General features: G+C 46.0%; 1 protein-coding gene across 2 annotated transcripts in view; it reads right to left on the reverse strand.

The window, feature by feature from the left end:
- LOC6035017 (nucleoprotein TPR) overlaps positions 1 to 12,716 on the reverse strand; it is a 22,786-nt gene extending 10,070 nt beyond the window's left edge. For both annotated transcript variants that reach the window (XM_038263476.1, XM_038263477.1), the window contains exons 1-4: positions 12,105 to 12,716; positions 6,087 to 11,740; positions 5,829 to 6,026; positions 4,907 to 5,706 (exon numbers count right to left, since the gene is read on the reverse strand). In XM_038263476.1, the coding sequence (XP_038119404.1) occupies positions 4,907 to 5,706; positions 5,829 to 6,026; positions 6,087 to 11,740; positions 12,105 to 12,363 (6,911 nt within the window). In that variant the 5' untranslated portion in view covers positions 12,364 to 12,716. The remainder of the gene's footprint in view (positions 1 to 4,906; positions 5,707 to 5,828; positions 6,027 to 6,086; positions 11,741 to 12,104) is intronic.
- Between the last annotated feature and the right edge of the window lie 782 nt (positions 12,717 to 13,498).

A 13,498-nucleotide genomic window follows, 5' to 3' on the forward strand; every position in this document is an offset into this window, starting at 1 on the left:
TACACATGTTTTTTCATGTGTTACACCCACCATTTTCCATTGTCGATATCTCAGCAACTAATGGCCCGATTTACAATGTTAAAATATGAAACATTCGTAAAGGGACCATCCATAAACCACGTGGACACTTTTTGGGGAATCTGTTACCCCCCCCCCCCCCTCGTGGACAATTGTCCATACAAAAAAAATTTTTTTGTATGGATCGTGGACAATCGCCATACCCCCCCCCCCCTAAAGTGTCCACGTGGTTTATGGATGGTCCCAAAGTTGTTCGATCATTTTCAAAATTTCTAAATCAAGACTAACATTTTAAAAGGGCGTAATATTGAATGTTTCGCCCTTTTGAAATGTTAGTCTTGGTTTGAAATTTTTGAATATATTTTTTTTCGAAAAGATCGGATAATTTCACGAATGTTTCATATTTTAACAATGTAAATCGAACCATTAATTGCTGAGATATCGACGTTAGAAAATGTTGGGTTGTTTGGGTGAGACTTGGAAAACATCAATTTTCATGTTTATAAACTTTTGCATGGCAATATTTCAGCAACTAAGGTTCGTATCAACAAAGTTCAAAAAAGCAAAATATAGAGCATTTTCTCAGCTTTTAAAAATATTTTTTTATAAAAGTGGGCAAACATGTGCACCAATTTAAAAAAATGAAAAACTGCGACTATTTTAAAAAAAAGTTACCTAAAAACTAATTTAACTTGAAAACGGTGCACTTTATCAATATTTCACTAAAGTACTTTTTGATTGCAAATTTGATTTAAAATCGAAAAATGAAGTTGAAAAATTTTTGCGACCAATTTTTCGATTTTTTAAAAAAATCAGTATTGATTCAAAAATTCATAACTCGCTCAAAGATTTTTTGCACAACCTGGAAATTTCTGAAAAGTTGGCATTTGATGTCCTCTAAAACATATCAAAAAATAAAAAATATTAAAAATAGTGTTTTTTTGCAAATCTAGTTTTAGTGACAAAAAGTTAAATAAAAAATAACCAAAAAATTTTTTACCGTGCATCATTTTTTCCAGTGTAGTCAGTATCCATACCTACAACTTTGTAGAAGACACCAAATCGATCAAAAAAAATCCTTCAAAAGATAAAGATTTTTGAATTTTCATACATCATTTTTGTATGGCCAGCTGCCAAATTTGTATGGAAAATTATATGGACAAACTAATGATGCAAAATGGCTTCTTTGGGCATACCGAAGGCACCAGTTTCAGTCGGATTAAAAAATACAAAAATTTAATTTTAGGAAAAAGACCGATTTCGTAGAGAATTTCTTGGCTCTAGTTTTTTTTAAATTAAATTCTCTTAGTTTTTACAAAATACCGTATTTTTTCGTAAATAAATTTTTTTACAAAATACCGTATTTTTTTTCTAAAACACTCAAGTTTTCATAATTTGCAAAATGGGAATCAAACGAAGCAGCATTTGGTTTTTTGAATTCAGTACAAAAAAAGTACAAAGTACAAAAATTACAAAATACCGTTTTTTAAGTACTTAAATTTTTGAAATTTTCAATATGGGTATCAAAAATTTAAATTTTTGTATGCATTTTCACTGTGTTTGAGTTTTTTTTTTAATAAATACTTAAATTTTCGCAAAATACCATATTTTATTGAAAGCACTAAAATATTCATAATTTTCATTATGCGTATCAAACGAAGCGAAATTTGGTATGCTTTTTCACTTTTAGTACAGTTTTTTAAATTAAATACTCAAATTTTTTGCATATTTTCATAATTTGAAAAATACGATATTTTGCGAAGATTTGAGTACTTTATTCCAAAAACTCTAAAACAGTGAAAATGCATGCAAAATTTCAAATCTTTTGATACCCATATTGCAAATTATGAAAATTAGAGTACTTTATAAAAAACAGTATTTTGTGAAAAGTTTAGTATTTCATTCAAAAAACTATAAAACAATGAAAATGCATGCCAAATTTCAAATGATACCCATATTGCAAATTATAAAAATTTCTGTATTTTGGAGAAAATATGGTATTTTGTGATTTTTTTGTATTTTTACTTTTAAACTTACCATATTACCAAAAAAATATTTTCTAATAGAAAGCTTTGAAAATTTAACATAATTTAATTGGATTAAATCAGTTTTAGAAAAATATTAAAAATAAGTTATCGTCCGTTATGGTCAATAAAATGATCGCCGATAAATCATCGGAATAACGATAACGATAAAACTATCGATATTGTTATCGAACCTCGATAATTTTATCGTTAACAACCTTGTTTGACTTGTATTTTGTTTCTACTTTTCAGTAGGTATTTATTTTCATAATTTTTCGAATGTATTTTTGCCTTCCTCACCTTACTGAGGAAAGGCTATAAAATCACTCGGAAATTAAACTTCTTAATTTGACGTCCTAGACCCACCTTCATGTATACCTATCGACTCAGAATCAAATTCTGAGCAAATGTCTGTGTGTGTGGTGGGTTGTTGATCAAAAAATTGTCACTCGATTATCTCGACATTGGCAGAACCGATTTTGTCCGTTTTGGCCTCATTCGATCCGTCTTGGGGTCCCATAAGTCGCTATTAAAAATTATGCAGTTTAGTTAAGTAGTTCAAAAGTTATGCTAAAAAAACAATTTTAACAAAAGTCCGGAAGATAGTAAAAAGAATGATTTTTGTAAGAAAACCCGTCATGCTATCGTTTTTAGAAAGGTATTTAAAAGACCTTTCCAACGCGTCTAAGACATTGAAGATTTGACAAATCTATCAAAAGTTATAAGCACTTAAGTGTTATTTATACGCTTTTTGGAGGCCGGATCTCAGAAACGTTGATGAAAACATTGTCCGGATCTCTCATGCGACCTATCGTTGGATAGGTATTCAAAAGGGCTTTCCAACGCGTCCAAAACATTGAAGATCTGACAACCCTATCAGAAGTTATAAGCACTTAAGTGTTATTTACGCACTTTTTGCATTTTGGATAGCACCCTTTTAATGTGAGGAAGGCGCCAACCACCTATGGGTGGATTAAGTATCGTTTTTAAATCTGTATTTAAATTCTGCTCGGGGAGAGCAATTTAAATTTCCCCGAAATTCGAGAAAATCTTGAAAAATCATTAAAATTTCGTTTCGTTAGAGAATCAGAAACACAAATCATGGAAAGTAGAAATTTTAGACAGAATAAAATTCAATTACAAAAAATACAAAAGCTTTCCAATCGACTAATAGGTATAGTGCAAAATAGGGCGTCCAATTTTCCCGGGTTTTGAATTTCCCGGGAAACGGGAAAAATATTTTTCAAATTCCGGGAATTCCCGGGATTACGGGAAATTTTTGAAACATTCATAAAATCTATGATTTCATTATATTTTTTGTTTTCAAGCTCAAAATTATGGAAAAAGCTAAATAATATTAATTGGTGATAATCTACACTTCAATCTAAACAAGGACGACAGTTTTCAAAAAGCTTAAAAGTAATTAAAAACTTTTTTTTTTGTGCTTTGGATATTAAATGATTTTTTTTTTATCCATTGTGATTCGAATTAAATAAGTCTTTCATAAATATATTTCTTTTGTATATATTTTTTATAACATTAGGCTGGTACAAATATTTTTAAAAGTTTTTGTCACCCCCCCCCCCCCTTCAAAATTGGCCCGAAAAATCAGGGGCAAAAAATATTTTTACAATAAACTTCAAAATTTCAATGAAAATTCAAGTGCAACCAGCTGAAATCAAATTAAAATACATTCTTCTGCGTTTTAAATCATTTTTAGCATGTTTGGGTTTATTAAAAAATCTTAAGATTTTTTGAAAATTTTCGATGCAAAACCTTTTTTTTCGATACAATTTTTGTTTTTGTCAGATCTTAGATTTTTTTGAAAACTAATGATTGCAAAACAACTGAACTAGTGTAAAATGCATTTCAAAACACTTTTTTTTATTTAAATGTAAAGACTATGGCTTGTTATTTAAATTTTTATATTTTTTTATTTTTTTGCCCCCCCCCCCCCCTTGACCTCGGCCAGGGCCGAGGGACAAAAACTTTTTTTAATATTTGCATCGGCCTTACTAGAATTCAATTTTTTGAAAAAGTCTAATAAAGAATAAATAAAACTAATAAAAAGATACCAGTCAATGTAAAATTGTAAAAAAATTACAATCGAAATCGGGACGACAGGCCGAATTTTCAAATCCAAGATGGCGGCCAAAATGGCAACGATGAAATATTTAAAAAATGCATTTGGTAACTTTTAAGGCAATCAATCATTCAAATTTTACTAAAATTGGGTTTCAGAATTCTAGTTTCATATTTTTTAAGGTAGAAAAAAAAACATTTTTTTCGTGACTCGATTGTCTGAAGTCCTATACAAACTTTCAAATAATCGAACTTTGGATAATTGAAACTTCTGATAATCCAATTTTGTTTCTGTTCCAACGAATCGAAGCCATTCAAAACATTTTGAAAAATAATTGACTTAAATAGCTGTTCGTTTTTGGTGTTTGATGAAAAATAATGTAATATTATTTTTTTCAAATTTAAAATCATGAATTTACTTTAAAAAATTACCCTGTCTTTCAAAAATATATAAAATAGAATGGAAACAAAATTGAAACCTCAGGCATTTTAAAATTTTAACAATTTTCCCTAATAAGCCAAATTAATGCTGATATAATATAAAAAATGTAATGCTTTAAATTTTAATTTTTATTGATAATTAAGTATTCAACTTGTCAATTATGTATTTCCACCACCAAATCTGAATTTCCAGACTAAAATTTGATATTTTTCAATTGCGGGAATTCCCGGGACAAACAATTGAAAATCCCGGGATTCGAGAATTCCCGGTTTTGGAAAAATCCCGGGAATTCCCGGGATGGACGCACTAGTGCAAAACATAGAAAAAAAAAAAACCTTACCCATCGGTTCGCCGCGTGAGCGTCGGTGTGCTGGGCACGATGCGATCGTCCGCACTTTCGTCGTAGTTTTGCTGCTGAGCCTGTTGCTGTTGTTGCAGCACCAGCTGGCGTCGGCTCTGGGACGGCGAAGCGGACACGACCGCCGCTTGGGCCGGCGCGATGCTTCCCGAGGAAGCTACGACCGAAGCGGCCGCCGTAGCCGAGGAGGAAGAGGAAGAAGTGGACGTAGATGCGGTCACGGCTGCCGTTGACGACGATGACGAGCTGGACGAAGAAGTGCCCGGTTCTCCGCTGCCACTGCTAATGCTTTGAATCTGCTGGACGTCCCCGCCGGCGGTTACGCTCTGACTCTGGCTGGTGGCGATTTCCGTTGCCGGGTTACTGCCCGTGGAGGTTGACGGGCCAGCGTTGCTGCTTTGGCCAACGCTGGTGCTGCTGGAGCTTTCCGCGTCCGGAGCGACCTGTGCGCTGCTGCTTTGCGACTGGTTAGGAACTTCGTTATCATCGTCCACGTCGACCTCGTTGTTGGCCGATTGGACGTTGTCTTCGTCGATATCGGGACCTTCACCCTCGTCGTAATTTCCGGCGATTTCCGGTTCGTCCTGCTCGTACGCCTCTTCCGCTTCGTAACCCTCGAACGGACCGTCGTCCGCTTCGGCCGTGCCTTCGTCGGCGGTTCCGTCATCGGCCATGCCATCGTCATCCTCCTCCGAATCCACCACAATGATGTCGTCCTCCTGGTCTCGCTGGGACGAAGTCGGCACCTGGTACTCCACGTCCAACCCGGACTCGCTCACACCCTGCAAAAAGGCAAACGTTGGTCATCGAAACGCTTCGGACATTGCAAGGAAAAACAGAACAAGAGCAATTCTTCTTTCACACAATTTACTAAGCTCTAAATACAAGCAACAAAAATCTATACCTGGAACGTTTCACCGCCCTGCATTCGGGTGCGCTTGTTGACCGGGGCCGACTTTTCTCCCGGCTGTTCCACCGTATCCGTCGAGCTGTCCCCCTCGACGTCCCGCGGACGCTTGTGGCCGGCGGCAGCCTGCGACGTGGTCACCGCGTTGCTCGACGTCGACGCCTGGTGGTGACTGCTGAGGGCCAGCTGTTGAGCCTGATGGGAAAGATAGCATGATTAGTTTGAAGGTCACTCAGTTAAATTCTAACAACTCACATTGGAAGAAGTGGTTCCGCTGGTGCTGGGTGCCGGATTTTGCTGCTCCTGGGGCGGAGGCTGCTGCTGCGCCAGTGGCAACGACTGAATCGACGGTGCAACGGCATTGCTGCTGCTGTTGGCGGCCGGAGCACCCTCGATGTGGGGCGAAACCAGTGCAACGGTTTGCGAAGACGGTTGCTGCTGCTGGCTGGCGGACAGGGCGTGCACCTGCGAAGACGGTCCCGGCTGTTCGTTGGGCTGCTGGGCTGGAATGCTTTCGTTCTCCTGCTGGGACGTCGACGAAGAGCTGCTTTCGGCGGCCGTTGTTGATCCCATGGGAGGAACTGCGGCGACGGCCACGTTTGCCGAACTGGTGGCCGGCATGTAGTCCGTGTGGGAGCTCGTAGGTGACGAGGACATGGATTCGTTGGAGTTGTTGTTGCCGCTGGTGCTGCCGGCGGTCGTGTGCACTTGCTGTTGGGGTGGAACCAGAGCGGTAACGCTGCCACCCGTGTTGGACGACGAAGACGAGGAGGACGATCCTTGTACGATCGCGACGTTGTTCGATTGACTCGTGGGAAGAACTGCGGCCGTCCGACTGCTCGACTGCACCGACATCGGGCGGATGCTGGCCAGAGGAGTTTCGCTTCCGCGGCGTGGCGTCACCGTTGCCGATTGTTGGGCGCTCGGGCCGGGGATCGGCTTCACATTGGCCGTCCGTGGACTCTCGGCGGCAGTCTTCTCCGACGAGCCGGAAGCACTGGTCGATGGCTTCGAGGCCTGTTGTAAGCCGAGCTGACGTGAGAGTTGATTCAGGCGCATGTTTAGTTGCTCGTTATCCCGTGTCAACCGCGTGATCGCCTCTGCCTTTTCCTTGTCTTGCTCGGCGAATTCTTTGTTCAGCCGCGCAATACGCCCGTCCAGCTGGGACTTGAGCAGCTCGTTTTCATCGCGCACGTGCTCCAACGATTGGATCTGGACTCGGGCGGCGTTCAAATCGCGCGTGGCAGCATTCTTCATCTCGGTCAAGCTCAAAATGCGATGCTTCACGTCCTTCAGGATGTCCTGATTGCGTTCGGCCTTCTCCAGCTTAGTCTTGATCAGTTCGTTCTCCTTCTTGAGGTTTTCAATCTCCTCCTGCGAGGAAGTGATTTGGGACTTGAGTTCCGACACGTTATTCTCGCCGGCCTTGTCCGCCTGCTCGCCGCTCGTTCCTTCGCCAGTCGATACTCCCTCAGCAGCAGGCTTGTTGCCAGCCTCGCCCTCCTTCTCATCGACCTGCTTCTTGAGATCCATGTACGAATCCTTGTATCGCTTGGCAATCTTCCGAATCTGAGTTTCCTTGCTCTTGGCGTCGGCCAACTGTTCCTCTTTGCTGGCAATCTCGTCGGTAAGCTTCTTCAGTTCATCATCGCGCTTCGTCAACGTAGTCTTGACCTCGCCAATTTCGGTAGTCATCTTGGCACCGGCCTGGCGCAGCACATCCAACTCTTCAGCGTACTTTTTGTTCTGATCCGCCGAGCTGGCCAACTGCTTGCCAAGGTTGGCAATCTCCGCCTCCAACTTACCCTTCTCGATCTTGATCGAGTTCAGCTCCTCGCTGGACTTCTTCAGCAGTTCCTTCTCGTTGGTCAGCATCTTGGCCAGGTTCTCGCGCTCCGTCTGCAGTCGCTTCCAATCCTCGGGGCTGGTCTTGTTCGATCGCTCGACCAGCAGATTAGCACGCTGTCTCCAGCGGGTTGCCTCCAGCCGCAGCGTTGAGTTCTCGCTGGTAGCCGATTCGATCTTGACGCTCAACTCGCGCACCTTCTCCTGCAGCGGGAACAGTTCGTCCTCGGACTTGAGCAGTCGCTCCGACAGCTCCTTGATCTTCTTGTTCAGACTGTCACGCTCCTCGCGCAGGACGCGATTGCTGTCGGTGATGGCGTTGAACGTCTCGAGCTTGCGCAGAATCTCCTCGTGCTTGGCCGCCGTAACGACTCCCGTTTCCGACTTTTCCCGCTCGGCGGTCAGCTCTGCCTGCGCTTCCTCCATCTTCTTCTGGAACATCATCAGCTCGGACTGAACGCGCACGTTCTCCGACCGCAGAATGTCAAACTTGGCCACGGCAATGTCCTTCTCCTTGCGCAGATACTTGATGATCTGGAGCAGCTGGTCGACCGAGCGCTTCTCCTCGTCCGAAATGGACTTGTTCATCACCGAAGAGTCGTCCATCGCAACCGAGTCGTCCTTCATCGATTCGTCTGCGGCCTTCTGCTCGAGTGCTTGCGCCGCCGTTATCGACAACTTGGTGCTCAAGCTCTGGATCTGATCGTGCAACGCGGCGTTCTGCGAGTTGAGATCCGAGAGGCGTTCCTCGAGCTGGTCGATTTCCTTCTTCATGATCTCCTCCCGGTTCTTCCAGCACTCTTCGCTGGTGTTGAAGCGTTCGATCGCCTGGTCACGCGCTTGCTTCAGCTCGTCAAACTGCAGCTTCGTTTTCTGCACCTCCTCCTTGAGCGTGGTCAGCTGTTGAATGTCGGACGAGTGCTGCACCATTTCGTTGGCGTACTTTTGCTCGGCCACCTGCAACTGCTCGAGCAGAGAGTTGTTCTTGTCACGCAGCTCCCGCAGATCCTTGTTGTTCTCGCTGATCTTCTCCAGCGCTTCCTTCAGCTCGACCTGGGACTTGTGCAACTCGGACTCGCCGTCCGTCGAGGCGGTCAACTGCTCGCCGGTCTTCTTGAGCGAATTCTCCGTCTTCAGCTCTTCCACCTGTGCCTTCAGATCGGTCTCGCTCTTCTTCAGGCTGTGCAGCTCGGACTCGGTTTGCGTCTTGTACGTCGTGTACAGCTCGTTCAAATCCTTCAGCTCCTTCTCCGACGACTCGGACATGTTGCAGTACTGCTTGACGTGCTCGCGGGCGGTGGTCAGCTCCTTCCGGAGCGATTCAATCTCAATGTCGCTCTCGTTGAGCTTCGCCTCCAACTCGCGGATCTTCTTGTTGGCTTGCGTCACCGGATTGTCCTCGTCGTTGGGCGAAAGCGTCTCCTGCAGCTTCTTGTTGAGGTCGTCGATCTTGCGCGACTTGATCTCCAGCTCATCGCGAGCGTTCTTGAGCTCCGCCTGGACGGTTTCGGCGATGGCCACTTCCTCGTCCATGCGCTGCTTCGCCGTCTGCAGCTGACGCTCCAGGTGAGTGGTGAGCTCGCGGGCACGATCCTGCTCTTCCTGGAGGCGACGCCGCAGGGCTGAGCATTCACGCGAGACATCGTCCAGACGGGTTTCCAGCCGGATGCGGCCTTCGGCCTCCGAACGCTCCATGGTGACCTTGATCATTTCGAGGTTGTTGAGGAGAAGGTTCTGGTTCTGACGCTCGCGGTTCAGGATTTCTCGTTCCGTCTGCAGGCGGGACTCGGCGTCCTTCAGGATGCGGCACTCGTGCTTGAGGTTTTCAACCTGAACTTCGGCACGCGCCAGCTTCGACTGGGCACTCATCGTTTCGTCCTTCAGGTACATGATGGTTGCTTCCTGCTTCGAGATGGTGGTTTCGTAGTTCTTGTTGCGCTCCTCCAGGGTGGAGATCTGCTTCTTGTACGTGGCAACGTTCTTCTGCTGGATCTTGATCTGCTCGTTGTTGTACTCGACGGTGGCGGAGAATTTGATGTTCTTGGAGGAAAGCTCGCGAATCTCCGTGCGCATTCCATCGAACTGCTCGTTCAACATCTTGTCGTTGGTGAGCTTTTCCTTGCGGTAGTTGTCGTACTCTTCCTTCAGCGTGGTCAGCATCTTTTGCGTTTCCTTCACCTTGGCTTCCAGTTCGGAGATCTTCTTCTCCTTTTCGGCCACGGCTTCGCTGGAAATGGCACTAACCGTCGAGACTGTTGGAATTTCCTCGTCCATCGCCACGTCGGCGTTTTCTCCGGAGAGCGATCCGTTGAGGCTGCCACCAAAGTTGCCACCCTTGCCGCCAACCGCGTTGTAGCTGCGCATGGCGTCGTGGTACATCTTCTTGTAGCGATCGCGCTGCTGGATGCACTGTTGCATCATCTGCGTTTGGTACTCGCGCGTTTCCTGCATCTCCTGCAGCTGCTTCTTGTACGATGCGATCTTGGCCTCGAACGTGGCCTGGCTCATGGCGTTCTGGGCGATCTCGAGCTCTTCCAGCTTGGCGCTAAAGTCGCGCACGACGAGCAGCAGCTTGACGTTGTTCTCCTGCAGTTCCTGGATGTCGCTGAAGGTGACCAGCTTCTTGGTGATGACCTCGTTGGCACTCATGTCGGACGAGATGGATTGGTCCGCCTCGGAAGCGTACCCTCCGCGCATCTGTTCGATCTCGCGCAGTAGGTGGCAAATCTGGCGACTCAGATCGCCCCGCTCGAGCTTGTACTTTTTGTTTTCGTTGTCCAGGTAGCGCACCTTGTCCTGCATGGCCACCAACTCGGACCGCACGTCGGCGTTCTCCTCGATGAGCTTGTTCAGCTGCAGACTCATCTCCTCGTTGGCGTCCTTTAGGTTCTGGTACTCGTTTTGCTGGCGGGTCAGTTCCGGCGCCCGTTCCTCCAGCTCCTGCACGATGTTCTTGATCTGCAGCTGCAGTTTGCTGTTTTCCTTCTTCTCCACCTGCAAATCTTCCGCCGTCTTCACGTACATGGTGTACAACTCCGTGAGCGTCATGCCGGACTTGATGAGCCGGCTGGTGGCGGCCGCAGATGGGGCCAACTTCTCGACGGCATGCTCCAGGCTTTCCTCCTTGGCCAGCTTGAGCAGCTCGTTGGCGTTCTTCAGCTCGTCGCGCAGCTGCTGCAGGGTTTGGTCCTTGGCCTCGAGTTCCTTCTCGTGCTTCAGGACCAGTGACTTTTGCTGCGTTTCGAGCTTACCGTACGCGTCGCTGGCCTCGTTCAGGAGCTTCTTCAGCTCGGAAACGGCCGTACCGAGCTCCTCGGTCTGCTTCTTGTTGTCTTCGCAGTCCTCCTGGTACAGTTCGCACAGTTTGGTCTGCGACTGGAGCTCCTTCCGGTAGTGGTCCATCATCTTGCGCGTTTCCTCGCTCTGCTGGAGCAGTTTGTTGGCCATATCTTCGGCCTTCGCGGACAGCTCTTGGTTCTGTTCGTTGAGGTGCGCAATCTGGGCGGTGGCGATCTTCAGCTCTTCAGTCTTTTCCGTCAGCTTGGTGTCCGTGGTGAGGGACTTGAAGTTCTGGTCCCGACGCACGTTCTGCAAGTCTTGCAGGGCACGGTGCAGGTCGTCGCTCAGCTTCTGGATCTGGTTGTCCCGCATCGACAGCTCTTTGTCCATGCGTTTCTCCTTAAAGTCGAGGGAAAATTCCTTGCTTTGGATTTCCTCCAGCTTCGCGAGCGCCTCGCACTTGGTCACGTTGGCCGCCTTCAGCTTCTGTTCGAGTGCAAGCACATCGGCCTGCAGCCGTCCGACCTCGAGCGTACGTCGCTCGACCGCGTTCAACAGCGTGTCGCGCTCGTTGACGGCTTCGTTGCGCTCGCGCCGGAACCGGGCCGTGTCCAGATCGTTCTGCTTAAGCTTGTCCTTGGCCTGGATCAGCTCCTGCTTGGCGTCTTCCAGCTCAAGCCGCAACTCTTTGCCGCTCTGCTGGGAAAAGTGAAACTTGGAAGATTCATCCTGATACTTGAGCGTCAACTCTTCGATCTGCTTCTCGTAGTCGACCTTGGTTTGCTCTGCAAAAGAAGAAAATCCAAATCAACCAGAGTGCTGAAGGAAACCCCCTCCTCCCATGATGAATTACAAAACAGCATAATCAAAACAAAGCGCACAAAAACCGCTTCGCGGCTTTTCGTCGCCCTCAAATGAACAAAAACAAATTCACCGGCGAACCCTGGCGGCAACCTCCCAAACTAGTCCCGAACGAATTCACGCGTGACAGACGCCGGGTGAATCCGGCTCGCAAAAAAAAGCAAACAAGAAAAAGAACACACAACACTTTCTTCTCTCGCGTTTGCAACAATGGCTGATTTTGCGAGACGAAACACAAAAAATAACCCCAAAAAAAACAGCCCCAGCTCCTCCCTACAAAACGCTTACCAACATTGGTTTTGGCCGTCTCCAGCAGTGCCTTGGCCGTCAAAAACTCCTCCAACTTTTGCTCGTAATACGTCTCGATCTTTTTCGTCGTTTCCCCCGGAATCACCTCCAGCTCCTCGGCAGACAAAATCGACCGCAACGAGCCCACCGCAGTCGGCGTTCCGTCCACCTTCGGCGCTGCCTCCACCGCTTCCACAACCTCCGCCGCCGGAACCGCCTCTCCCGCGGTCGTCACTTCCGGACTTTCGTCCACCTCCATCGTGCGAGGTTCGGTGGCCAGAGCTAGGATTTGCTAACGGGAACTTCTCTTCCAGACGAGTCGATGGCGTTCTTCTCAGCAGGCTCTGAAACTCTGGGTGTGCGTGCGAATGTGTGTGTGTGCACGCCGTCAAACGCGCTGATGCCGACGGGGAAGAATCGCGTTTTTTCCGGTTTCCGCGGCAAAAATTTATCTCTGTTCAGGCGGAATTCGCGCGTTGGCCACGTAGCGGGTTCTTTTCCGGTAGTTTAACCCGTGGACAGGTTGGTTTTTGAACGAGCGAGGAGAGACAAAAGCACACGCACCACGACGGTCGGCTTTTTCGCGAATGATGGCGGAGTTCGAGAACGCTTTCAGTTCAGCAGCAGAGGCAAGACAGCTGTCAAACGGCAGGGATGCCAAATGGGTTTGAATGTTTTCGCAGACTTGGCGAAAAAGACTGCACTTCTGTTGGCAGGTTTAAGTGGGTTTAATTCGATACAGAGCGGATTCGTTAATTCGAATCTTGTAAATTCAAACCAGGTTACTCAAACTGATTTTGACATTTCGACGCGAGTTTCAACGGCAATATTTCAAAAGACATCATGTACATTTTCACGCAGAAAAATAAGGCATATTTGAATCAACAAAACGTTTTGTTGATTTGAGAATCATTATTTTTGTTGAATCAACGCTAAACGTCAAAGCAACTTTTTCGAAACAACAATAGACTTTTGTAGACTTGAGAAAATCAAGGTTTGTTTCAACGCAAAATCGGCGTTGATTATATTCAACAAAAAATTTGTTGATTCAAATCTCGTACAGGCTGATTCTACAAAACATTTTTCTGTGTGTTGACACTTTCTGGATTATGGCATATGCTCAGCCCCCTGTCACGACGGCCATGTTTATGAAACCTAAATGTTTTACGCGAACATGAAGACAACAAAGAAGATGAAAAACGCATTTGCTGTCAAAATTTGTAAATAAACAAACCGCGTGGTAAAAAAAGGCATAATTTCAAATGGTGTTGAAATGATTTCCATGAAAAAATAACGACACGGGACGGATTTCCAAACACAAGTTCCCGAAGGACCCTATCCGCCAGAGACTATGGATAAATGCCCCGCGAAGTGGCGATGAAGACGGTTTTGCA

Source organism: Culex quinquefasciatus, chromosome 3 (genome assembly GCF_015732765.1).
Source record: "Culex quinquefasciatus strain JHB chromosome 3, VPISU_Cqui_1.0_pri_paternal, whole genome shotgun sequence".
NCBI lineage: Eukaryota > Metazoa > Arthropoda > Insecta > Diptera > Culicidae > Culex > Culex quinquefasciatus.